General features: G+C 36.5%; 2 protein-coding genes across 11 annotated transcripts in view; one reads left to right on the forward strand and one right to left on the reverse strand.

Moving 5' to 3' along the window:
* Nucleotides 1-20,003, reverse strand: part of BABAM2 (BRISC and BRCA1 A complex member 2) — a 147,177-nt gene extending 127,174 nt beyond the window's left edge. The window contains exons 1-5 of one of the 5 annotated variants that reach the window (XM_087934895.1): nt 19,956-20,003; nt 18,930-19,030; nt 16,279-16,430; nt 10,359-10,435; nt 2,657-2,751 (exon numbers count right to left, since the gene is read on the reverse strand). In XM_087934895.1, coding sequence (XP_087791021.1) covers nt 2,657-2,751; nt 10,359-10,435; nt 16,279-16,406 — 300 coding nt within the window. In that variant the 5' untranslated portion in view covers nt 16,407-16,430; nt 18,930-19,030; nt 19,956-20,003. Of the gene's footprint in view, nt 1-2,656; nt 2,752-10,358; nt 10,436-16,278; nt 16,431-18,929; nt 19,031-19,735 lie in introns of all 5 variants that reach the window. The other 4 variants (XM_087934892.1, XM_026695616.2, XM_026695617.2 and 1 more) reach the window with 4 other exon arrangements.
* A 49-nt stretch (nt 20,004-20,052) lies between these two features.
* The window catches only part of RBKS (ribokinase), a 64,486-nt gene continuing 57,830 nt past the window's right edge, over nt 20,053-26,708 (forward strand). For 2 of the 6 annotated variants that reach the window (XM_087934900.1, XM_026695610.2), the window contains exon 1: nt 20,053-20,489. In XM_087934900.1, the coding sequence (XP_087791026.1) occupies nt 20,437-20,489 (53 nt within the window). In that variant the 5' untranslated portion in view covers nt 20,053-20,436. Of the gene's footprint in view, nt 20,490-24,597; nt 24,664-26,708 lie in introns of all 6 variants that reach the window. The other 4 variants (XM_087934908.1, XM_087934905.1, XM_026695611.2 and 1 more) reach the window with 4 other exon arrangements.

Genomic DNA, 26,708 nt, shown 5'->3' on the forward strand with positions numbered 1-26,708 from the left:
GGCCACAAATTTGTAGAGAGCAGAATTCCACAAACTAGAGGTTCCCTTTGAAAGAAAATATGATTTTTTTAAATGAACCATTTTCTCCTTGCTCCAGAAATTTCCATAACAGGGCTAGAGGCAACATTAGGAAATCTGGAGAAAATGAAAATCAGAGTGAAGTAATATTGCCTGTGACTATGGTAGCATTTAATTAGCAACTGTAGGACAGCAAATCATGATCAATATGCCCTTAAAATTATCCAGTATGAAAGCTACAGATACTGTATTTGCAAGCAGCTGCATCAATAAATAACTTGAAATCAACACTAACTTTTGACATGGTTACCTTGTCAAATGGTTACCTTATTTAATATATGAAAACAAAATTGAATCTCTATTGTACATTCTTCAGCATTAAAAATAAGCTATTTAAATTACCTTGATGAATTATATAGAATCACTAGTATGCTGGTATTGTAGTATCTACAGTACTTTCATAACCTGATACAAACTTTTTCAGAACTAAGTATGCTTATCTAAAAGTTGCTTCTAGTGAAGGTAAAATTTACTGATCAGGAAGTCATATCTTGTAATTAATATTCCCCTATTTCTTTTCCAATTACAAAAGTGCCATTCAAAGTAATATTTGATTTATATTGCCACCCATTCATATTCACAACGATAAAATTAGAACTGCTGTTCAAGAATGGAATTTCTGTTTCAAACAGACATTATGAATTAAAACAGGATGGAAAATTAGAATAGTTTTAAATAACTGACTAATCAGTCAAATTTACAAGTACTTCTTTCTCCTTTGAAAATGTATATTCTAACAGCTTGAAACAGGAGATGCCACAAATGTATTAGATTTGCCACTACAAAACATACATAGGGATAGTATTATTTTGTATAGAAAGCATGGTTGAAGACTATTGAATCACTGCCTTCTAATTAAATTGCAGTTGTGATAGTTACTTGAAATTTTTGCAAGAAAGAAAACAGAATGTTAAAGTGCAATTGTAAATTTATTCTGACCATGTTTCTTTCTACAATATGTAACAATTAAAGGCGATGTTGCTTGAGTAAATACTTCTAATACATAGCATTAAATAAATGAAAATATTTTTTGTGATGGTGCTTCAGCTCTGAAATTACTTCTCTTGTGATGTGTGACTAATACATTATATTTTTTGCATCAAGTCAAGATACTTCATTTATCCAATGCAGTGTTAACTTATAAACTATGGCTTTTGCTGATTTTTGATTGCCTCTTATTTTTCATTATTATAATTTGATTAAAGATATCTAATAATTTTTAAATATGAAATATTGTACCTCTCCACCATGAAGCCATATGTATACATATTTTTAAAATTGTTTTAATATTCATTTTAAAGAACACTATGAAGCACAGTTCCATATGTTAAATACAAATTTATGACAATGAGTAATGTTCTCTCAAATATATTCATTTGGTATATTAATTACCCACCAATATTCTGAAACCAGAATTGCAAGGTCAGGTTTGATTTATGGTCAACAACTGAGTAAAATTATTATTTATATATTTTAAATATGTGTGTGTATGTGTGTGTGTGTGTGTGTATACATACACACACAATTTATATGCGTGCACACACACACATGCATGCACGCATGCACACACACATAGCGAGCTCTTCGAACCAGTAAGAAATTTTTTTGAAACCCACCACTGATGGTGACCCATGCATTGGTCACCTCCCAACTAGAATACCACAATACGGTCTACCTGAAACAGCCCCTGAAGAACATTTAGAAGCTGCAATTGATCCAGAATGCAGCATCAAGAGCAGCTATGGACATACCACAATATGCCCAGTTAACAGTTTTGCTCTCCAAGTTGCATTGGATGCCAACAAGCTTTCATGTGCAATTAAAATAATTTGGCTCTACAGGACACCTTTCTGGCATAAGGCCAAGTTACCCTTCTCCAATTGTCTCCATTCCATGCTATCAGTTAAGGAATATTATTTGGCCAGACTCAGGAAGTGTGCTGTTCTGTATCAATGCCTGATCTATGAAACACCATTTCTCCCGAGATTAGATTAGCTTCAACCCTTCTGAGCTTTTGCTAAGCCCTTTAAGATCTAGTTTTTCTTTCTGGAAAGAGAAGCGTTGGAATTTAGGAAGGGTTTGAACCTGTGAGTTAAATGAATTTCTTATTGACTGGGTTGTTCTTGACTGACATTTTTAAAATACGTCTTATTTCTATATTCTGTTACTGCATTGTATAGAATATTTATATTGTGTTAGCCATCCAGACCTGCTCAGATCAGATATAAAACTAGTAAATTAATTAAAACAATGGACAAAAAGTGTAAAATAATGTTCATGTACTCACGAAAGACAAAACTGTTTCTGAGTATCCAATCTTGTTTATTTCCCAGTAAAATAAAAATCTCAAGAGTGATTAACAACTAAATATCAACTTGTAGAATGGCATAATAGCATAATACAGTTAAAACACATAATATATCTAACCAAATTCTATTCCATTCGAATAAATCAAAGCTGATCTATTCTAATGGAATAGATCAGCTTTGCAGTTCATCTAAAGCTTATTCTAAAATTTAGGGCCACAGTTTAAAAGTAAAGCAATTGAACTGACAAAATGACAGCAAAATATACTCACATGTAAGGAAGAAGGATCAGGTAAAAATTCAGCATCCTCTCCAAAGATAAAGTCAGGTGGCAACTCAGGATAGTGAGCATTAAAAATTATATCCCCTTAAAATAAGCAAACAGCAAAAAAATATAATTTACTACTGACACAGAAGAAAGTAAAACCCTGATTTTGATCATTACACTAACATGATTAGTGCTTTCCACTTCTCCAGTACTGCAGCCATGAATATTAACCACAATTTATTTGGGTAAATATTAAACAATGATTACTATAAAAGAGCATGCAAAAGCTTCTGAATTGATCATAACTATGCTAGACTTTTAGATGTGAAGCATGTATGCATAAGGCTTCTTGCAGCTTACTCTTCTATTGCTAAAATCAGATCACTTTGAAAAAGAATAACATTTTATTAACACCTTTAAAAATCAGTCATTGTTGGAGAGTAACCATCCCAGCTGGCAGGAGGCCGAAGTGGGGAATTAGCCTTGACTCGCTATATAAATACAGGAGGGCTAGGTCTGACCCCCCCCCCCCTCCCCCAAATGCCTTTGAGCTTTATCCAGTCTTTCGCAGTCAAAAGCTAGACGTTTGGGGAGATTCCTGTATTAGAGGCATAGAACAATAAAGTACATCGCTAGTTTGAACTCTATAGCTGTAGGTCTGGTTTGTTTGCACCTGACAAGTATCATTCCATCTTCATCAAAAGGATTTTCCTCAATTGTCAAAAACTACGTTATAGGATTCTCAAATATGAAGTTTATATTGGTGAAACTACAGTATATTTGAATTTAATATGAAATACCCATTTATTTACAAGATTAAATACATAGGTTTGTTCCAAAAATCTTTTTGGAAGCAGATGTTTGCCCGGAATGTATTCTGAATTAATACAGGGATCGCCAAACTTTTGGACCTCAGGGACCACCAAACTCATAATTTTAAATCCCATGGACCACTAATATGAATTTTGACTGACAGTGGCTTGCTGATGTTGGAGAGAAGGAGAGGGGGGGGGGAAGAAAGAAAGAGAGACTGTCTGACTGACTGACTTTTGGCTTCATGCAAGGAAGGCAGCAGAAGTCTTTCTTTCTCTCCCCCAAACTCCGCCAGAAATAAATCTTTGCCGGCATAGCCTTCTGGAGCAGGATGCCTTGCAGAGTCCCAAAGACTCATTTCTGGCAGAGTTTGGGAGAGAGAAAGAAAGACTTTTGCTGCTTTCCTTGCATGCAGCCAAAAGCAGAAGAAGCAGAAAGAAGCAGCCTGGTGGCCAGATGAGCCACATGGGGCAAGTTCCCCCCCTCCGCCCTTTCCCCCTTCCCCTCACTATCTCATGTTGTTTGCAACACAAGCCTTGTGTTCCCATGGGCCATGTAGGCAGCGCAGCCTTGTGTTCACACGCAGCCTGGATTAATTGCTTTGGGGGGTGCTTTGGGGGGGGTGACATTTGTCACCAAAATTTTCTTGCAGCCCACTGGCTGGTGACCACTGTTCTAAGACTTTTTTTAAAAAAATTGCTTCCCAGAATATGTAAATCTAGTCTCAGTGGTTGTAAACAATGGTTTATTCAGGAGCTAGGCAATCATGCCTTATCCAAGATTATGGGTGATATAAAATATGGTTTAATGCATTCAGAGAACCCAGCTACTATTCCTGATTTGGCTCCAACTACTATAATTTTGCACTGTAAAACTCTTTGCACAAAAAAATTAATGTTTCATAATAATAGAACATTTAGATGTAGGATATAATTATTATTTTTTTTGATATTATTTTTATAAAACTTTATTAAGATAGATTTGGTATGATCTTATGATTTATTGCAAAATAAATTAAGTAAATTATAGTTATCTCGTTAAAGTATGAGTTAACAAAATTATAGATAAACGATTTCTTAGTGATGATATTGGGTTATACAATTATTGATTGATAATATGAGTTATTATGTAATATAATTATATTAGCGTTTAGGAAATGGATGCACAAAAAAAGTGGTAAACCAACCAATACACTGTTTGTAAATTTATGAAGAAGGATGATGTTTTTATGTTTTATGTTGTATGTCTTATGTTGTTTTGTTTGTTGTTAAAATAAAAAACTTTTTTTAAAAAAATAATATTCCATTTACTCTTCCAAAATATATGATGGTACTTTGCCTTTCAAAGTAAAGTAAATGCTATACTTGCTTGAAAAAGTTTTGGAGATGCTTCAGAAGGGATAGGAATGGAAACATAGCACCCCTAAGAAAAGTTTTTTGTGGGCTTCTACATGTCTCTGAAGAATTACGTGGCTGCTTTAATGAGTTAAAATAACTGCATCTTTAACACAAACAAGCAGCAACATAATTTTCAAGTTCATATGGAAGCCTAAAAAAAAATACATGGTTATTTTAAAGATATGCTACTTTCCAATAAACCCTTTTCAAATCATTTTAAAGGCATATATATCCCAACCAATTAATATTTAGTTTCAGTAAAGGTTGCAATCTGTTGTACAAACCATTCAAATTCTAATAGTCTGATGGACTTCAGAAAAGGAGAAGTTATGCTTCAAAAGGCCATGCTTTAAAATGCTTTATCTAAATTTGCAGCATGACAGCTGTTTGATTGATATTCTGCAAAAAACAAACCAACCCCAAAACCTCTTCTCTTAGAAAGAGGATGTTGTAGTACCCACAAAGGAAGCATACTGTCCTGCTGAGAAACAAATCATGGGCAGTGGCACACGTTCTTATTGCAACATTTCTAATGGCCTTCCTTCATTAAACTCTCTTGTTCTTAAAAGATAACAACCATACATCAAGGAACAGGATGTCTGAAGTTCCTGTGCAAAGCTGTCTTTCAATGACTGTTTCACCTCCGGCCATTATGAAATGTCTGCTGATAAACAAATATTTTCTTCTAAGCATCTTTTTCACTATTAATTAGGATCTATACTATTTCTTTCCGCTTGTGCAGTTTTCAAAATATATTGTTTCTACCTAGAACCTGACATACATAGCATTTTTGGTGTATGTAATATAGATTTGCATATTCATAAAGGCAGAGCTCTAAGGAATGTCACAAATTATGTCTCCATATTGTAATTTTTCATTTTAACTTCATTCTAAGATGTAGATTTGCCAGCAATTTACAACATATCTACCAAACAATGATATGGATGTAAAATGGTTCCTTTATTTCTCCTATATTAACCAAGCTCTTGCTTTTGATCTTATTATTTGAAAATTTATTATTTTAAATTATGGTGAAGGAATGTAGAAAAATACCATAAAAGCAAAAAACTTTGCTAAAGCAAAAAATGAAGTTTACATGGTCATTATGCAAATGACATAGTTTGTATCAGTGAACAAATGACACAAATGACAATATTTGCCTTGTCCACATAACATCACTGCAAGTGATATACTCTAATTTAAAAGAGAAACAGGAATTACAGAATCCATTCATCTCAAATGGAAATTGAGGTTTCACAATCTTGTGTGTGTGTGTGTGTGTGTTTAAGTTTTTTGCCTTGCCAACCCAACTACTTTCGAATAGCAGCTTGCCAGCTCAACTGTTGTGCCACTTTGTAACTCAAGCACATTTAGGAATCTTATCAAAAATTCCTTGAGATTTACATTGAAATGCAGTTTAGAACTTCAATAAGTGATTCACCATAGAAGGTAGAAAATATGAGGTACACTCGCCTTCCCATCTGCCTTCTCTGAAGCCTATGTATTCTTTTCAAAACATTTAAATGTACTGTACTCTCCAAAGGACATAAAAATATAAGAGTGGAACCATGCCCAAAAGCATGCTCCTCAAAAGTTTATTAATTCTTGTATTTATTTCAATCATCAAATAACTCTTGGTGGCTTGACATACTAGGATTAAAATTTTAAACTAGTCATATAATTCTTGGATGCTTGATTTTAATTGCAATTGTGTAACAGAATGGTAAATTATCATCAACTCCTTTCTATTACTCCTGTGTAATAGAACCTTTTCAGAAAAAAGTAAGATATGAACTCTTGCAAGGTTTCCATGGGGGGGGGGGGTTCTCATCTTCTAACATTTTGTGTACAGCTACTGAAGTCTCAAGACAGTTCTAGCCATCCTCCATGCAAACTGCTTGCTTTATGACAAACACTCTAATATATCTTTGTATCAGATTAAGTGTTTTAGTAGATGCTATATCTGGGAGGGACCCAATCCCTGAGCAAATGAAGATTCATCTGAGCATGCATGTGATCTAGATTTTACACAAAACCATCCACCTCCGGTCTGTGGAAAAAATGTCTTCCTCAAAACCGGTCCTTGGTGTCAGAAAGGTTGGGGACAGTACTGTAAAAACGTAGCATAAAGAAATTAATTTAAAGAATTGTTACCCAAATCTGTCATAGTTCAATCTATTTATATCTATCTGTCTGTCTATCTATAGTATCTGTCTATCTATCTTATTCTGATACACACACACACACATATATGCATACAGTATGTATGTGTATGTAATTACATACAAGTGTACCCCCCATTTTGATTTCTCAATTTATTTTCTATATGAAACATCTAACTTGCACAATGAACTTCAAAAATATCTACAAATTATAATGCATTATATATAAGCAACAAAACAAACTCTAAAAGGGATAACTCACAAAATTCTACTATACAGGTAAAACTCAAAAAATTAGAATATTTTGCAAAAGTTCATTTATTTCAGTAATGCAACTTAAAGGTGAAACTAATATATGAGATAACTTATTACATGCAAAGCAAGACAGTTCAAGCCGTGATTTGTCATAATTGAGATGATTATGGCTTACAGCTCATGAAAACCCCAAATCCATAATCTTAGAAAATTAGAATATTACATGTAATCAATAAAACAAGGATTGTACATAGAACAATATCGGACCTCTGGAAAGTATAAGCATGCATATGTACTCAGTACTTGGTTTGGGCCCCTTTTGCAGCAATTACTGCCTCAATGTGGCGTGGCATGGAAGCTATCAGCCTGTGGCACTGATGAGGTGTTATGGAAGACCGGGATGCTTCAATTGTGGCCTTCAGTTCTTTTGTATTGTTCAGTCTCATGTCTCTCATCTTTCTCTTGGCAATGCCCCATAGATTCTCTCTGGGGTTCAGGTCAGTGTGCTGGCGAGTTTGCTGGCCAATCAAGCACAGTAATCCCACGGTCATTGAACCAGGTTTTGGTGCTTTTGGCATTGTGGGCAGGTGCCAGGTCTTGCTGGAAAATGAAGTAAGCATCCCCATAAAGTTCGTCTGTGGAAGGAAGCATGAAGTGCTCCAAAATCTTCTGGTAGACTTTGACCCTGGACTTAATAAAGCACAATGGACCAACACCAGCAGATGACATGGCTCCCCAAGCCAACACAGACTGTGGAACCTTCACACTGGACTTCAAGCATCTTGCAGTGTGTGCCTCTCCATTCTTCCTCCAGACTCTGGGTCCTTGGGTTCCAAATGAGATGCAAAAGTTGCTCTCATCAGAAAAGAGGACTTTGGACCACTGAGCAACGGACCAGTTCTGTTTTTCTTTAGCTGAGGTAAGAAGCTTCTGACATTATTTGTTGTTCAGGAGCGGCTTGACAAGAGGAATATGACTTTTGAAGACCATGTCCAGGATCCATCTCTGTGTGGTGGCTCTTGATGCACTGACTCCAGCCTCAGTCCACTCCTTGTGAAAGTCCCCAACACTTTTGAATGGCCTTTTCCTGACAATCCTCTCCAGGCTGTGGTCATCCCTGCTGCTTCTGCACCCTTTTCTTCCACCCTTTTCCCTTCCACATAACTTTCTATTAATGTGCTTTGATACAGCACTTTGGGAACATCCAATTTCTTCTGCAATTACCTTTTGAGGCTTTCCCTCCTTATGGAGGGTGTCAATGATGGTTTTCTGCACAACTATCAGGTCAGCAGTCTTTCCCATGATTGTGATTCCTACTGAACCAGACTCAGAGACCATTTAAAGGCTCAGGAACCCTTTGCAGATGTTATGGCTTAATTAGCTGATTAGAGTGGGACAATTTGAGCCTAGAGTATTGAACCTTTTCACAATATTCTAATTTTCTGAGATTGTGGATTTGGGGTTTTCATGAGCTGTAAGCCATAATCATCTCAATTATGACACATCATAGCTTGCACTATCTTGCTTTGAATGTAATGAATCTACCTCATATATTAGGTTCACCTTTTAAGTTGCATTACTGAAATAAATGAACTTTTGCACGATATTCTAATTTTTCAAGTTTCACCAGTACATGAATGATGCCATGCCGCATTAGATACCTTCACCACTGATTCAATGAGTTATGCTTATAGTTTATGGGTAATTCACTATTTTCCTATTTGTTTTCTCCTAATGCCTTAATTAAATTTTCTTAATTTTATTATCAGGCTGACGCATGTCTATGAATATAAGTGATAAACTTTTATCAAATGATAAAAGAAGATACTTTCCATTGGAAAGTATCCCATTGGAATGGAAATGGAAATAAGAAACAGGGATAGCTTTATTAAAAATAAATATATTGATAATTTCCCTCTTTGAAAACAAAGTCAAGGGACTAGAGAACAAGCATGCCTTCCTCAATAAATTTCTGTGTTCACATCACATGCTAAGATAAAATGAATTATAAACAAAGTATACTCTAAGAACTTAGTATGATTTTGTGACCAGCCAGAAAGTTCAAAGATTTTTTTCAGTCTCAATTGCTAATGCTACAACAAAGCTAAACTGACAGTATGAATGAGAGAGCAGAAATAAGTTTTAATTTCTCTCAAATAGAATAACAGAGGCAAAGAACTGACCTTGCAGCTCCTTCCTTAACCTCCTGTCCCAGCAAAATTGCTGTTTAAAATGAACAGTTTCCCCCTTAATCCCCTTTTTAAAGTTGTGTAAATTGGCAGCTTCCCATTCTAACTATGAGTTGTGTGAATAGGCCTTATCTACCATTTGATATATTTTCAATGAGTCAGAACCTAAAAAGCTTTTCCTAATTAGGCAGCACCTATGTAAAATCAGAATTACTGAACCTTCTCATTCTACATTTGATTGCAGTAACACATTTGCAGTTTATCTGCCTGTTCATTCTGCTTATAACAATGATTTAAAATTCTTCACAATACTTTTATCTGTTTGTTTTAATCCGCATGAATAATCTGCTTCAATCCATATCTTGGCCACTGATCCCTTTTAACTCTAGTCAGTCTCTTTCCTCTGACTGCTAAGTTGGTTTCTTTCCACAAGGCATTCCTGCACTGAGTTGCCAACTCTAGGTTACATGGCACCCCTAAGTCACATTAATTGATGGTGCCATTTCCTGCCAAAGTGAAGATTTGCATTTTTATAAGGAATTAGAAGGTGAAACTGCAATGATGTCCCAGTACTTACTTGGCCTTAGATTAAAGCTGGTTAGACCTTTGTATGTGATGAATGGTGACTACTTGAACACAAATGTTAAAAGAAAAGGAATAATATCCGCAGAAATGACTAAAAATATTACTAACAAAATAAAAAATTAAGTAAATAAAAAGATATTTATTTGATGGAATATAGAGCAGACATCAGACAACTTTCTATAAGGAATGGATTCTACAGAAGAGAAAAATCAGAAAAGACCTAAATAACAGAAATTATTAGTTTAGCTACAGAATCAAAAAGCCAGTAAAGGTCTGCAGATTATTTTAAGGTACTAAGTACTTACATTTTAAAGTTTCTCCAGCATATGGAATATGCAACTTAAATCGATCACAGCTGGGTCCAAGAGTTAATGAGGTGCAACTACAATAAAATAAATAAATACTAATCTGAGTGTTGATGAAGGCAATAGGTGCTACTCATATTGTAGTTACATAAAATTAGCTATACAAAGTACCATACATTAAGAACTTTAATTGTGTTTTTAAATGTTTCCTACTATTACATATGTTACATGTTTGGGGGGATGAAAAGGTGGGGGTACAAGTTGGCAAGTTGTGCAAAGCAAAATATAATAGGATGAGCCCAAATGCTCAAAAGTATTCAAGTAACTGCAATTACAGCCGCTCCACAAAGGTTTCTCCATTTCTATTATATGCACCGTCAAAATTTCTGGCAGGATTGGCAAGGCAAGCACACTCACAATGCATACAGTTAGAGATCATTTAAAGAAGTGATGCTGGCCATTCCAGAGGATGCAGCTGTTTTAATACTTGAGGAAGTTCATTTATTTCACAACGCATCTCTTTCAAATGTTCTCCATAACCCCACAAACTGCAAACAGGCAAACTACTCCACATACTATATTTTTATTTATTTCACGCTCTACAACAATGCATATATTTTCATTTATTATTACATTTATCATCATTCTATTATTTTAGATTTTACAACAATAGCAACATACACTAGCTCAAATAAGTCTCATTACTTTGTAAAGTTGTTAGACAGGTTTGTTTTGTCTTTGTGCTTGAACTCTCAAAATATCCAAGCAAATGTTACTGGGATTCTAAATATAGATTTGTTAGGCATTTTTTTTTTGTAAATAGTAATACCCCATTAATAAAACATTGGTGATAAGCTTTCATTTTGACATTTTTTAAAAATAAAATGTTTTAACGGTTAATCATCTAGCTCACTTGATACATTTGTTAATGTAAAAGTCTCTTTTTTTTTGTAGCACCTACACTGCGACTGTCCCACGTAGGCTTTTGGGAACCATGTATAGATTGAGGAGTGACATGGAGGTGGAATAGTGGATTTACTGTATACAAAGTTTAAAAAAACAACAACCCAAGAACAGAATATTACCCAATGTGAATATGAAACCTAAGGCTTTAAAGTTAATTATTCTGTTAGTAACAACCTTTAAAATGTACTCATATCAATTTTTCTACTTTTATACAGAAGGTGCCTCTATAATCCAAGTTAACCTTCATTAGCCTACTCTCTTTCATTGGTCACTAAGACAGCAATCCTACATTTTTCCCTTATTGAACAAAGAAAGTTCATTTTTATGAGACCATTCTAAGAATTCTGCTTTATAAACTAAGAGGAAAGACCTAAAATTAATGCTGCAGTGCTGCAACAGAAGCCTCTGAGCATACCCAATAGAAAATTTCACTTTTAGGTTTTAGTCAACAAAATTATTTCTATTGTGCACTCAAGCTGATAGAAGACATCAGATTTTACATCAATTTTTCTTGCTTTAGGCTACATTCTGATGAATCCTAACATCCTTCCTAACAATAACAAATATTACCTATTAATATTTCATTTTTTACATATAATTTTGACCATGCGACATACGGTAAATCCAAATTATTGATAGCATTTCTATGTCTTTCTATTTCACACAGAAAAGCCATCAATGTATGTTGTGCCAAGGTGTTTTGTTGTTCAGCTAACTTTTCACAGAGTCTGACAGTGATTAAGGCTAAGATGAACTGATTGCTTCAAGATTGTCCATGTGTCTAAAGAAGGACTAAAACTTCTGTTTCCCCAATCCTAGCCCAGCACCTAAACCATTACATCACACTAGGTGTCTATAAGAATCCAAGGAGACTTTTTAATGTAAATTTTTTTTCAGATTTTGCAAGTATATTTCCTTTTTATCTACTGCTCAAAATCAAATGGAAAAGGATGTATCTGTTATTGTAATAAAAGAGATATTTAATAACAGCAATCTTGAAAGCAACGCCAAGTATTTTTCAAGGCTGTTAAAAGTCTGCTTTTTAAAATATTTTACTTCTGTAAAGTGAAAGCTGACAGCACATGCAGTTGCATTTCACCCAATAAATTCGGTTTGAGGAAGCTTCACAGGAGATTTGAAAAATAGCTATTATCTGAACAATGAAAGACCCACCTCTGAAAAATTATCCAAATACCTGCAAGGTGCTACAAAAAGTTCCAAGAATAAGGAAAAATATTAATAATGGGGTAATTTTAGCATTCATATGCCAAGAAGTATGTAATATATAAAGTATTTATTTATTACATTTCTGGTTATATACAGCACATTAAAAACTGTCTCAAGAATTATCAAGCTTTTATTTACCACAAAAAGAGCAAGGACAAAATTCCTTGACAGTAATTCATCAATATTATTTACAAGTTTCCAGTTCATTTCCAAAGCAGTTCAAATAAGAGATTCTTTATCTTTAAAGTCATAAGCAGTAAAGATGTCTAAAGAATGATTTCTATATGTAAAGATTTTCTAGAAGAGAAATACCTCAATAAAGCATTCTGGATCATTATCCAAAAAAATAACTCTTTCAATAATGGAACCTAGAGTTAAAACATATTTGCTCATTTTTAGAAATTCTAAATGCCTATATGTTAATATTAAGATCTTTATTTTTCCTGGATATTGGTTTACTTTCTGAATTTAATACTTTTAACCTTTGTTCTTCCTATGAATGTATCAAATTGACTCTATATTGTGCTCCTTTTTTACCCACGTTACCCAATTTGGCTGCCCACAATCGATACAATAGGCAAACTGTAAGTTTCATGACTCCTTCTTATACTATATGAACTAAAGCTAACATAGTAAATGTGCTTGAGAGCATTGTTTTTTATTATAGAAATATTATTTGTAGCATAATTGTTTCATATTGCTCATATTATTTCACAGCAGTGACAGTTACTTTTAGTTTTACCTCTAGTTTTTCAGCGGAAGCAATTACAACCATTCATTTAGTGACTGTTCAAAGTTATAATGGTACTGAAAAAAATAACCTACGACTCGTCTCATGGCTGTTACAGAATCCCCAGTCACACAAACAAACTTCAGGCACTTGAAAACTGGCATTTATATATAATGGTTAAAGAATTCCAGGCAGGGGTGGGATTCAAATTTTTTAACAACTGGTTCTGTGGGCGTGGCTTAGTTAGTGGGCATGGCTTGGTTGTCATATGACTGGCTGGGCATGGCCAGCTCAACATTACTCACATCGAGGCACGCATCTCCTCACCTGGCCTCTCATGACTGTGGGGATGCTGCAACTGTCGTAAGTGTGAAAAACAGTCATAAATCACTTTTTTCAGTGCCATTGTAACTTTGAATGGTCACTCCACACAAGCCAAGTACCAGCAAAAGAGGAAAAAAAGACTCCAGAGAAGTTCCTGAGACAGGAAGTCTAGTCCTGCCAAGAATGTAATAAGAATTATTGGAGAGGCAGTTTCTGTAAGCAACACCAGAATGTTGCCTTCCTTACAGGATTAGGCCAGTAATTTCTTCTAACAACCAGTTCTCCAAACTGCTTAGAATGTTAACAACCGGTTCTAGCAAATAGGTGCGAACCTGTAGAATCCCACCCCTGATTCCAGGGTTATGCAATTAGCATTGTGACCTTCCTTCAATAAGTAAAATCAACCGAGAAGTTAATGACTTTGTGATTAATTTAATTAATTTATTTGTTTAACAACCAAGACAAAAAAAGATCATAAAATTGGGCAAAACTCATTTAAATGTGCCTTGCTTAACAATGGCAATTCTGGTCTCAGTTTTGTCCATAAATCAAGGACTACTTGTATTACAGTACAGTTTATGGACAGTCCATCAATCACCAATCATGTGAACCAAGTTACAACTACTACCCCATTTAGGTTTCAAATTTTATTCAGGTGGAAAACAATATTAATGACTATTGGAAACTGCTATTCATTCTGAAGATTGACTGAAAACTGCTCTCTATAGTTACACATTGGGTTTTTTCCCAATTCTACTGAAAGAATCAAGAGACAAAATGTTGCACTCCTTCTATGCAGGAAAAACAGCATAAATATTCATCACAGAGAAGACCTGCCTTTACTCATGTCATATATCACTCACCCAGGGGTGGGATTCAGCTGGTTCGGACCAGTTCGAGCGAACTGGATGTTAAATTTACATCTGGTACACCGAACCAGTTGTTGAACCGACCAGCTGGCCCTGCCCACCCCACCTCTCCCCTCCCCGGGATCTCCAAGTGACCCATTTTGGATGCAGGTAGGTGCAAGGTCTGCGCAGAGGCTCTGGGGGTGTGTGTGAAAAATGGGCATTCCAGAAGTCTGGAAATGGGCTTGTTTCCAGCTTCTAGACGGTGTCCGGACTCTGGGGGAGGTCATTTTCACCCCCCCAGAGGCCCTAGGGGAAGGCGAAAAACGTCCCTCCTGGAAGTTGCAGTAGATCACGCCCACCATGGCTATGCCCACCCAGCAACCAGGCAGCGAACCGGTTGCTGGGAATTTTGAATCCCACCCCTGCACTAACCTCACTTTTGATCATTTCTTGGTCAAAGCAAACTATTTGGACTTTATAAATTTTCTGGAAAAAGTCTGAGCCATGACCCAAATCAAGAATACCACCAACATTTGCCTTTTCTATTTTGGATGAACAAAGGCAAATGTGAAATGTTCAGTTCTAGTGACCAGATAAGCCTTTAATCGATCACATCCAACAATTCAGTTTCTTCTCCTTTGTAAAACCAACTAAGGGAAGACAGCAGAAGTCATAGCTGAAAGGTACTGTACTTATTCACGAAGAAATACTCATCACAAGCGCTTTTCCACCATTTTCTCAAACTCTTGACCATGTAACTGCAAATGGCCTGCAAACTTTCCACAAACTATAAAATTTGGGAGATGCTTGCATAGCCATTAACACAGGTATACCTTTAAATAGGAACACCTAACAATAGAAACTCTTCCAATTTGTTTATAAGTGCTATTAACCATGCTCCACAAACCTTTATAGAATCAAAAAGAATAATTTTACTTCCCACTTAATTAAAACATCAAGATTATGTAATAAGTGGATCGTAAGTATCTAAGAATTTACTCTCAATTTTGGGACTCAGTCCCATCATTCTACGTGCCTGGTATGACCTTGGTTGGATAGTCTCCATTTTGCTCTAGCTATATGCCAAAGCAAGCATATGAGGCTTTAATCAGTTTATCAATTCGTACTCAAATAACACATGCAAAACTATGCTAATCACAAACTGAGAGTGCAATTTGAGTTAAGTAGCATATGACATTTGGAATATGACCAAATCAGAGCATCTGCAGAGGTCTATACAAATCAGTTTTAATATGATATATAGAATAAGGCAATGGATCAGCACTAGAGAAATCAAATTCAAGCTTCCCTTCAGCTATGGAAGTTCACTGAATGGGTAACTTTCAACTTTTCATTTTCTTTCAGCCCAACATACTTCACAAGGTTATTGCTATGCAGAAAAATGGGAGAATCATTTGATGTGTACACCAGCAGGAGTTCAGAGAGGTAGGTAGGCAGGTAGGTAGGTGGGCCGCCAGACCAAGCTTTGAGAAAGTATTCACCCTATATTAAAACAACTAGTCACCCAATATAATTCCGATTTTATTCTAGTGAGAAAGTAGAACATGATACCGAGACAATATATTCAACATTTTGGGCTTGTGAAAAAATAAAATACTTGGAATTACTGATGAAAACTAATTTCACTCTTAAGTGTTCTGCACAAACCAGGAAATCTTTGCAAATATGAAAAATAGATCAGAAAGAGCTTCTTTTTTTCCAAACAAATGAAAAATGTTAAAAGTGCTTAAAGATATTTGAAAAACAGTCCTCAGAATAACATCACAAGGTCGCAACTTGAATTTATTACAAGATAGCTTACCCAGATTTCAGATCAGTAATCCTTAAACAGTTAGTTGCATCCAATCCTACTTTTCCATTTCTGACCACATTGGAGATCAAAGGAGAAAGTGATGGAGAAATTCTGTTTAAGGCAACTTCAGGAGACATATTATTTGTAAGTTATATTCGCCTCTGTAAAGAAAATAAGAGAAAGCAAAACAGAGCAATTCCATTTCTATATATTGTCACATTTTAAGAATTTGAAAGACCTCACAAATAGACACAGTGGAAAAAAGGATAAAGGCAAAAAAACTAAAGTAAAGAGAGAAAAAAGCAGAAAATTTATGGAAGACTGCACTAAACAAGGAGCAAAGCCATTTAAAAAGACAAAAAGGATGTTTGGACAAACATTCACCTAAATATACCCTACATGGTCTCTTTAAAACACTGTCAGCATTCCAACCAAACTCTCCATCTCAATTTCAGCACTCAGAGACAGAGTCCATCCAAGTAAGAATTTATTAGAGAAGTCATATTGGCACATCTGGGAAAACCCAAATCTTAATTCCCGTGTTTTCACCTGCTATATTAAACTCACACCCAGGCCTTTTCTGATGACCCTCAAGTCACACTGTCCAATCTACCTCCATTCTGAACTCCCGCCAAATCCAGTCATTTCCCTCCAGCGATTCAGCCTTGAGCTCTGGTGAAAGAATGTTGTTGTGGCTATCCTCCCTTCTCACTTTACTTCCATTCCCACGGTTACCCATCCTCCCTTGTGGCAGTCCCAAATCTGATTCAAGATAGATGGGGGCTGACAAATACACATTCATACACATGGTTTGCTCAGTTTGTCCATTAGTTAATTCTGATGGACAGTGCAACTTGTGAACTTCAAATCTGAGCACAATTTGCTACTAGCTTATTAAACTTCCCAGGCTTGTTGCTTGCCAAGATCAAATGTTACAAAATATATGGATGGTTCAGCATATTGCAAATTGTTCAAGCTATAAAAATGTGTTCAATAAAGTAAATACAATTTCAGCACTAAACTTTAAACAGTTTCAAATTTATCTTATAGTAAACTCAACAATCACCTGCACATTTAGAATGGCTCGATTTTGCCCATTATTCAACTTGACAAAAGAGAAAGCTTAAATATTAGAAGTCATATTATATTTGATATGGGTTATGTTGCATTCTAATTATTCAAATAAAATTACAAAAATGGGATATAATAAACAGCAAATTTATCATGTTCTTTCTTTTATAAAAATGTTATATATGGGGCCATATGAAATATTATAGGTAGCTTATTAATTATATGCACATGAATAAAAAGACATGTTAAGTAGATAGTTGTTGGCTCTCATTTATTGAAAAACATTTTACATCCCACTGTTTACATCCCACTATGCTATATTATTTTCATGTGATTCTCAGGACCTAATGTTCTTGAACATACCTTTAATTTTATTTAAAAAAAAAAAAACTTTAGTCAATCTACAGACAGGTAGACTTCGACTTATGACCGTAATTGAGCCCAATGTTACAGTTCTAAGTTGTGCTGATGTTTAAGTGGATTCCCATATGACCGTGGTTAATTTTGACCTTTTTGTAGTGATTGTTAAGTGAACCTATTGTACCTAATGAGAGGGGGTTTTTTGCCAGGAATTTAAAGTAAACTCCGGTTTTTTGGGGGAAAAAGTCATAAATCAGTCATGTGACCCTGGCGTACTGCAAATGGCCATAAATGTGGACTGGTTGCCAAGTGCTCAAAATGTGATTATGTGACTGGGACGGTGGTGGTCAGAACTTAGAAACTGGGTCATAGGTAGCTCTGTGATGGTCCACTGTAACATTAAATATTTGCCAAACGATAGATTGTAAGTTAAAGACTACTGCTAAAGTTGACTCATGCCTTATTAAGGATTCCTTTCTAATACTGATGTATAATAATAAGTTATTGAATGTTGAATACCAAATTTATCCATTATCTTTGTGTTTTGTATATTTTTGCCCAGAATGCTCACAGCTCTGGCTTTTTCTATCCCATCCTCACCATGCCACCCTTAGAAATGCCCTATAATAATTTTACTAATCCAGGAGAGATTTAGAAATTGGACAGGAAGAATCTACTTGTTCTTGGCTGATTTTGAAACACTAATTTTAATCTGAATATTTTGATGACAGCACCACAAAATTCTGAGCTATCAGCTGTAAGTTGAATAAAGGGTATTTTATTTAGGAGGAGGAACCAATATCCAACCATGTCTCTTTATTAGAAAATAGATTCCCACTATCCATTAGAAGATAGATTTCATGCTTAAGTAACATTATTGCACAAAAAAATATATTTTTCAAGTATTCCAAAGCCAATAAGCAACCTAATTCTAAAAATGAAGACTGAATGCATACAGATGGAGGATTACAATTGAGGCCTCTGAAAATGGAAATCCAGATTCAAATCCATCCACATCCATAAAAGCTTTCTGGAGGGTATTCCTTTAATTAAATGATTAATTTAATTTACCATAATTAATAGAAATTTGTTTAGATGCATGACAATATAAAAACACAGTTAAAATGATCAAGGTAACTTCGCAAAATTGATCCAAAGCCTAATAGCAACCTAATACTAAAAATTAGAGAGCCATTGTGGTGTTGAACTAAGAGCAGGTTCTAATCTACCTTCAGCCATGGAAGCTCACGGGCCAACTTTGGATCCATTATAACATTTCATACCAATTTACTTCACAGGGCTGCTGTTATGGGCAACACTATGTATGTTCCTGTATAAAGTGAAAGATATATAGCTAATAAATAAATTAGCTAACAAGCCAGGCAATACACAATATTTCCTAAAAGATCCTCGGGAAGTGGTTAGTTTTCATTACTTTCTAGAAGGCCATCACTGAGGGGAGGGGAGCCTAGTTTCTTGAGGCTCTTCCACAATATGGAGCCTTCCCCATTATCTTGCAACTGGGATATCGTGAACAGAATCTCCTGGAAGAATTTTCTTGAAAAGCAAAACCTCTGATTGGATTAAATGATCCTGAAGTTCAGGAGCATCCTTCAGCCCAAGCAAATTCTCAGAGCTGCTGTTCTGGGAGTAGGAAAAAAAAGGGGGGGAATGGAGTGACATTTGTCAACTTAAACATCTAAATACATAAAAGTATAATATATGATTATGTGCCAACAAGTTGTCTTTGACTCCTAGTGGCTACATTCTCCCTTATGAATGATATATCAAACAAGATGCAGCCTGGCTCCCAGATTTATCCATTAATAACTGACGATCAAGTTACACCTTTGCCTATAGCAAACATGAAAGATACAAGGGCTCAACCTTAATAAACATCTGCAAAATGTTAGGCTTTCGGTTTGATGAGTTTCGCCAATGGTAACGGAGCAATCATTCCGAGCACTACTCCGCCGAAGAACAAGAGCATAAATATCAATGCTTGGAAGAGCATAAATATCAATGCTTTATGCACCCGGTTAAAAAAAGCGGTGGTGGTGGTGGTAGTGAAAGCTCCGATTTCCACCGCAGGAACTCCTACACTTGACGCTGAGTCCCACAGCAAGGAAGAACGGGCACACAGGAAAGAGCAGGTGACACAGCCACCCAGCCCGCCTTGAACCGGGCTCGGTTTCCTCCGGCCTCCCTCAACCACCAACCGAGGCTTACAACGATCAGAAGAAGCGCTTACAAACCCCGAAACTGCGCCGGCCGCTCGCCTCTCCCTCGCGCCTCGGGCGCCTGCGCGGATCCGCCCACGTAAAGCCTGGCACGCTACAGGACGTTACGTGCGCGCCGCCAGCCGCCTGCACGAGACACTCGAGCCCTTTTGCCCGGCCCCTCCTCGAAAACCGGAGGAAAGGGGGGCCTTTCGTAATGAATATAGGTGGTCTTGCGCGCGCCTGACTGAATACGGTTTTTATAAACGGCGAGGGGTGATGGTACGGCAAGCTTCTGTAGGCGCGAATTAGCGTGAAAACGTGGTTAAAAAACGTGATCAGGCGTTTTAAAGGGGTAGCCTAATAGAAACGTGAAGGATTCCACACGTAAAGCGGATTGGTAAAGGAATAACAGGCGGATAGTGCTGAGAACGGCTGGAGGAAAGGCAGGTTAAAGGTCACGTGGTGGAGGAAAAAAAGAGGTTTCTTGTAAGTGGCTCCTTGCTCCGTTCTTAGCATGGTAGTGGCAGAAATCGTCGTGGTGGGATCCTGTATGACTGATCTAGTGAGGTTAGTATTGGACGTGAAGGCCCTGCTTTTTTTCCCCCTAAGTCAATGCAAAAACTGGTCTGAGCGACTAAATCAGAGATTTCAATTTACATGAAAAGAAAAGGTTTGGATCCACAGCTCCTCAAACTCTTCAGTTCGCCAACCTCTTCGTGACGTTTCAGATCGTTTATGCACCCTCCAAACATGTAATAATGTTGGATTGTCCTATCACCTCTTGGGGTTCACTATGGACCACTTTGAGAAAAACCTAGGTTATACTAATCCTAATCACTTGAAATATTATTACCCAAATGAGAACCTAATATGAAGCAGTCCTGATAGTTTCAAGCCATATTTGAGTTGATTTTGCTGTATAAATAAAACATTTTGATCATTTTAAGTATTTGCTTCCTAATTTTCAAACCCAATTTGTGGTATTTTTTGCCTGATGTAAATAGATTTCTGTATGTAGGCTAATGAGAAATTGTCAGATATATTGATTGTGAGCAAGTTTTTTTTCTTATGCTATTATTTCATTATAAAGTGGAACTAGAAAAGAATACTGGCTAGAAAATAGAACTGTTCTTTGGATATCTTTGTTCCCATCGATGATCTCACAAACTGTAATCATTAAATGTTTAAAATACCCTTTATGTTAAAAATGGTCTCATCTGTAAGGATAAGAAAGAAAAATCTTCATGTGTGAACATAAAGAGATGCAAGAACTTCTTGTAAGACTAAAATACCAATGTAAACATATTACAAACTATTATGCGCTACTGTTTAAGCAATCCATGAAGAAACTTGTATCAAAAACATCTCTTGCGCAAATCAACTTTTTTATTCAGTCCTAGATTTTCAGATCAGAAATTTTCATCTCTGCACAAAGCATAGAATCAAACGAATATGTTTACGATTTTGTTAAAAATAATATTCATTTATTTTAGGGAGATTTGTTTCTAAATATGCTTGAGATATATAGTACAACTTGCTCTTTAAAGTTATTGAAACGTTGGGGCAAATGTATATAAAATTTGGTTCTTTACTTTCCCTCTCTTATATCCCATTGAATCAGGGGAAAACCTACCTGAATTTATTTCTTTAAAGAATTAAGGAATGTTTTATTTTTATTATATATTATTGAATATCCGATTTACACTCAGAAAGTCTTATTGTGCAACAAATTAACTCAGTAAGTAAATACAGCCCATGATTCCAGTATGACTTCATTTCAAAATTTGTGCAGTTAGCAAAAATGCTAGCACTGCAAGTCTTAAAGCACTGACAAACTGATTCAAATTTCTCATGATTCTTTGATGCTTTCTGAACTTAATTGTTTGATTGTAGACATTTCATTACCCGATTAGATAATAACATCAATGCTGTGGAGCTGAAGTCTCCAAACTTGGCAACTTTAAGCAGGAGTGGGATTCAAATTTTGTAACAACTGGTTCTGTGGGCATGGCTAGGTGGAAATTTTCATTTGATTGGGTGGGTGTGGCTTTTTTGCAGCACCCCCCTCCTGTTTTTTGGGCCTCCTGGGGGGCATTTTTGCTCCCAGAAGGCTTCCCTGGGGCTTAGGAAGAAAAAAAATGGAACCTAGAGGGGGGCGCACAGAACCCCCCCCATGTTCCGTTTTGTGGCCTCCTGGGGCCCAGGAAGAAAAAAATGGAGCCTGGAGGAGGCACGTAGCACACACACACGCGCGCGCTCCATTTTGGGGCCTTCTGGGCCTTGGAAGCCTCTAGGTGGGCATTTTTGCTCCCAGGAAGCTTCCCTGGGGCCCAGGAAGGAAAAAAAATGGAGCCCCCCCCTCCATTTTTTGCCTTCGTGGGCCTCGGGAGCCTCCTGGGTGAAGTAGTAAGTGAGAATCCTGGCATAGCTGATCATAGGAACAGCTGATCGTCGGAAGGGGGGGGGAAGAAATACCTTAAGGAGTGACTGGGCAGGGAAGAACGCAGTCAGTGATGTCGGGCATGCACGCAATGTTGCACATGTGAGATAAGGACTCACTGGGCAGGGAGGGGATGAGAGGGGCCAGCCAGGGGCACAATTTGCTGGTTCTTCAAACTGCACAGAATCATAACAATTTCTTCTATAGAACCGATCTGAACCAGTAGAATCCCACCCCTGATTTTAAGACTTGTGGCAACTCCCAGAATTCTCCAGCCACTGGGGACTCCTACTATGGAGTATGGGGTTTACTGTCTGTTTCTATGTAGTAACTCGCCCTGTCAGTATTGGTGGGGATGTGGTCTCTCCTTGGTGGTTTCTTTATAAGGGTATACTTCTCTGCTTGATTGTTTATCTGGTGCTAATCTCCACTCAATCTATGCATTGGCTGCTATGTTGTGGTCTTTTTGTTTCTTTCTTAGCTTGTTTTGTTCCTTTTGAACATTGTATAAATGATTTATTTCTATAGGTCTATTGATGGCTGAAGGGCAAGCTTCCAGGAGTTCCCTAGCCTTTTGGATTTAGCTTAATGTAAGATGCTCACTGCTTCCTGGTTGAACTTGTGGTTGAATCTGTACATATGTTGTGATTAAGGAGTTTTCATCCTGTCTTAGTTCAACTCCTACCTAGTTGATGTCCATAGAAATGCTCTGCTAGTCTTCTGCCTGACTGTCCTACACAGTGGATATTTTGGCCCTTACACTGCATGTTGCAGATGACTCTTTTTGGCTTCTGGGTCTTTTGGTTTACTTAAGGTAATTTGGAGGGCTTTGGTTGGTTTGTGTGCTATGATGATGCTGTGTGGTTATAATAGCATGTATTCTCTGAGATGTTTTTGATTTGTAGCAATGTTATTTTCATAGTTTAATTTGGTTGTGCTCTGGTGGGTTAAGTGGTTCGGCAGCTTTTGATAAAGTGTGAATATCCATTTTTGTTGGAAGATGTTTTATAGGAGGTTTATTTACATTTATTTTTTAATAAAATGTATATGGCTGCCCAACCCACACTCAGTGACTCCAGGTGGCTTACAAAGATAAAATCCAATACAAAAACCAATAAACTCCCACTCCCCCACCAACAACTGTCAGACCAACCACTTTATGGGCTCCATTGGCAAAATAATGTCTTCAGGGCCTTGCAAAAGTGTGTCAAGTAAGGGCCAATCTTATGTCTACAGGCATGATGTTCTATAGAGAGGGAGTCACCATGGAGAAGACCCTTCTTTTTGGTCGGATTCCAAAAGACCTCCTGTATGGAGAATTAGTGCAGGGAAAGCTCCCTGGAGGGAGATCACAACTGCGATAAAAGGACATCTGCAAGAGGGATCTAAAGGCCTTGGGATTGAACATCAACAGCTGGGAAACCTTGACCTCTGATTGTTCAGCTTGGAGGCTAAAGACGCAGCATGGCCTTCTTCAATTCAAAGAGATACTGGCTCGGCAGGCTGAGGCAAAGAGTCAGTCCCGGAACCAGCGAAATCCAGGAGCTGGACAGGAGACAGACTGTATCTGTCCTTAATGTGGAAGGGATTGCCACTCTCGAATTGGCCTTTTTAGCCACACTAGATGCTGTTTTAGGACCTCTTTTCAGATCACGATACCACAGTCTCTTGAGACTGAAGGATGCCAGTGATGATGCCAATGAATGATATGTGCCACCTTAGGAGAAAGTACTCATAACATTCCTTGTCTCCCCACTCTAGTGGGTCATGTAGATAGATCTGATTGGGAAAACACAGTGCTTCGCATAGCCTTTTTCTTTGTTTTAGGTTGCTACAGTACATTTGTGCTTGTCTGAATAATATTCTTAAATAGCTCCTTTTATGGGAGGTTGGATTATTACTTTAATAATGGAGCACTTGGTTAGTGTAGATTGTTTTTCAATAGGTTTGCATTTTTAATTTGCCATTGTTTCCTTTGCTGATGAGGATATCCAGGAAGACGGATAGAGTCTTCTTGTTTTTTCCTCTCGTGAATTTTAATCCTTTGAAGATGTTTTACCTACCTTCTCTAATTCTTTTTTATTATGACAAAGGTGTTGTCTACATACCTGATCCCCACTTTTGGTTGCATGTGTGGAAGTTTCTAGATGCTCTATTACAGTTTCTGCTATGAGTCTTGAGAGTGGTGAACCTAAAGAGACCCCAAATTTCTTTATATTGTTCACCACCATTTAGGAGCAGAATACACAGTGGAATGAAGAAAAATCTATAAACACAACATCGATACAGTTTCATGGGAAGGTATGTGAATTCCAGGTAGTATATTCTATATTAAAAACACTTAACCTGAGCCTAGAAAAGAAAAAGCATCACCTCAGCAAATCTCCTTATGGTCAGAATCATAACTGTGATGAACAGTACAGTCTTCTCTATCATCAAAGCATTGGTTTCATTGGGGCTTATTTTCTGATTTATAAATGCAAGATCACCTGATATTTGCATTCCGATTCATTTTTGAGTAAATGTGCCCAATAATTACTACAAATACCCCTTCCTTTCTTCGTTCCTTCCTCTCTCTCCCTTTCTTTCTTTCTTTCTCTTTCTCTCCTCTCTCACACCCACACAATTTCCTGCTGAGACAACAGATTTTTCTTCATCTATTGAAGCACACTCTATTGAATATGTTTCTTCTTATTACAATAGTAAAACTGAATATACCTTAGAAAAAATAAATATAAACTTCATCTTTCTCTTTAAGTTAGATTTTAGAATAACTTTTAATAAAACTAAATACAGCATTGTGAGTGATGTGGGTGCTTCTACTATATATCTAATAATCAGTGACTTTTCTTAAAGCTGCCTGTAAATTGTGTGAGATTTACACCTTTGCTCTGAATAGTGTACAACAAGTGAGCCCATATAATATGTTGAACAGAAAACCAGATTTAGAATCAGACTAGACCTGATGTCATATTTTATACTGTTTTTTTCTAAATCAAATAGTGGAAGGGCAGGGTATAAACTAGATTAGGACTAAAGAGAAATTGAAGGCTTTAAGGTCCCCTCCATGCTGCAATTTGGATTTGGTTCTGCCCTCCTTCCTTCTGCTATTTGTTCAAAGTGAAAAGAGTCACACACAGTCAAACCACATAATGAGCATTAGATCTAATTTAGCTGACAGTTATGTAAATCTCTTGAGCTCACTGTTGTAAATTAGTAGATAGACCTAGATACATTACTATTTATTAACTTTCATCAATCATTCAGCCTTCCTAAAAAAATAAAAATAAAACAAGTCATCTGAACCCAGCAGAATATTCAATAGATCCCCTCTGTAGGTCCTCCCTGTCTCTTCCAATTTCTTGTCAAATTTGATTTCAACAAGCAGAGACTTGGTTGCTGATTTGTTTCCCTCTATGACAGGGGTCCTCAAACTTGGCAATTTTAATTCTGGAAGTTGAACTCCACAAGCCTTAAAGTTGCCAAGTTTGGAGACCTCTGCTCTATGACACTTTTTAATGTACACCTCTTAAAAATTGTTTAAAATATTCTTCCTTTGGCCTTGTCTCTGTTTCAGCTCCTCTCATAAATGTCAAAGAAATCTAATTTCTAGGTTTGTATCTCCTAAAATTAGAAAAGTACTTTAAGATTGATAAGGAGAAAAGAACCTTTTTAACTGCATATATTTTATTTCTGCCTATATTCCTCCACACCCAATGATCAGTGTAGACTTTTCCTTCCCTTTGTCTCAGAATGGAGTGCCATATTTCATGTTGTTTCACATGCCTAAAGCCACCTTCCAGCACCTGATCATCATTCACACTTTAATTACATTAGTAAATGTTCCATAAAACATTGACTTACTGTTCTCTTGATTATTAATTAACTCATAGTTAAGTGTTTTTACCAGTTATACAAGAAATATGTTGTACAGAATTCTGTGCAGGCTTTTTTCTTGAACACACAATGTATGTGAACAATACTTCAAAATATAGTTGATTTTAGTTCTAGTCCATAATTTTTAAAAGCTTATAATTAGAAATCGTTCGATGTAGTAACTTGGCATATTTAGTGTATTTTTCTCAGTTATGAAAATGTTGAGCATCCTGTATTGTTGAAATTATTATGCAAGATACTGAGATCTGTTTCTAAATTTTGAAGGTCAGTTTATTTTTTTCTTTTCCTCTTGAATTTGATTACAGTGAAAAATTTGGAAGAAATTTCCTGTCATATTTGATGCACAATGCTTCTGCCTTGCAGGCATCTGTGCTAATGTATGTCTACCCTGGATTCAATTTGCATCCAAATGCAGAAGGGACACCTGATCAGTGAAAGGTGTTAAAATA

Source organism: Pseudonaja textilis, chromosome 1 (genome assembly GCF_049901715.1).
Source record: "Pseudonaja textilis isolate UNSWEBS1 chromosome 1, rPseTex1.2, whole genome shotgun sequence".
In the NCBI taxonomy this organism is placed as follows: Eukaryota; Metazoa; Chordata; class Lepidosauria; order Squamata; family Elapidae; genus Pseudonaja; species Pseudonaja textilis.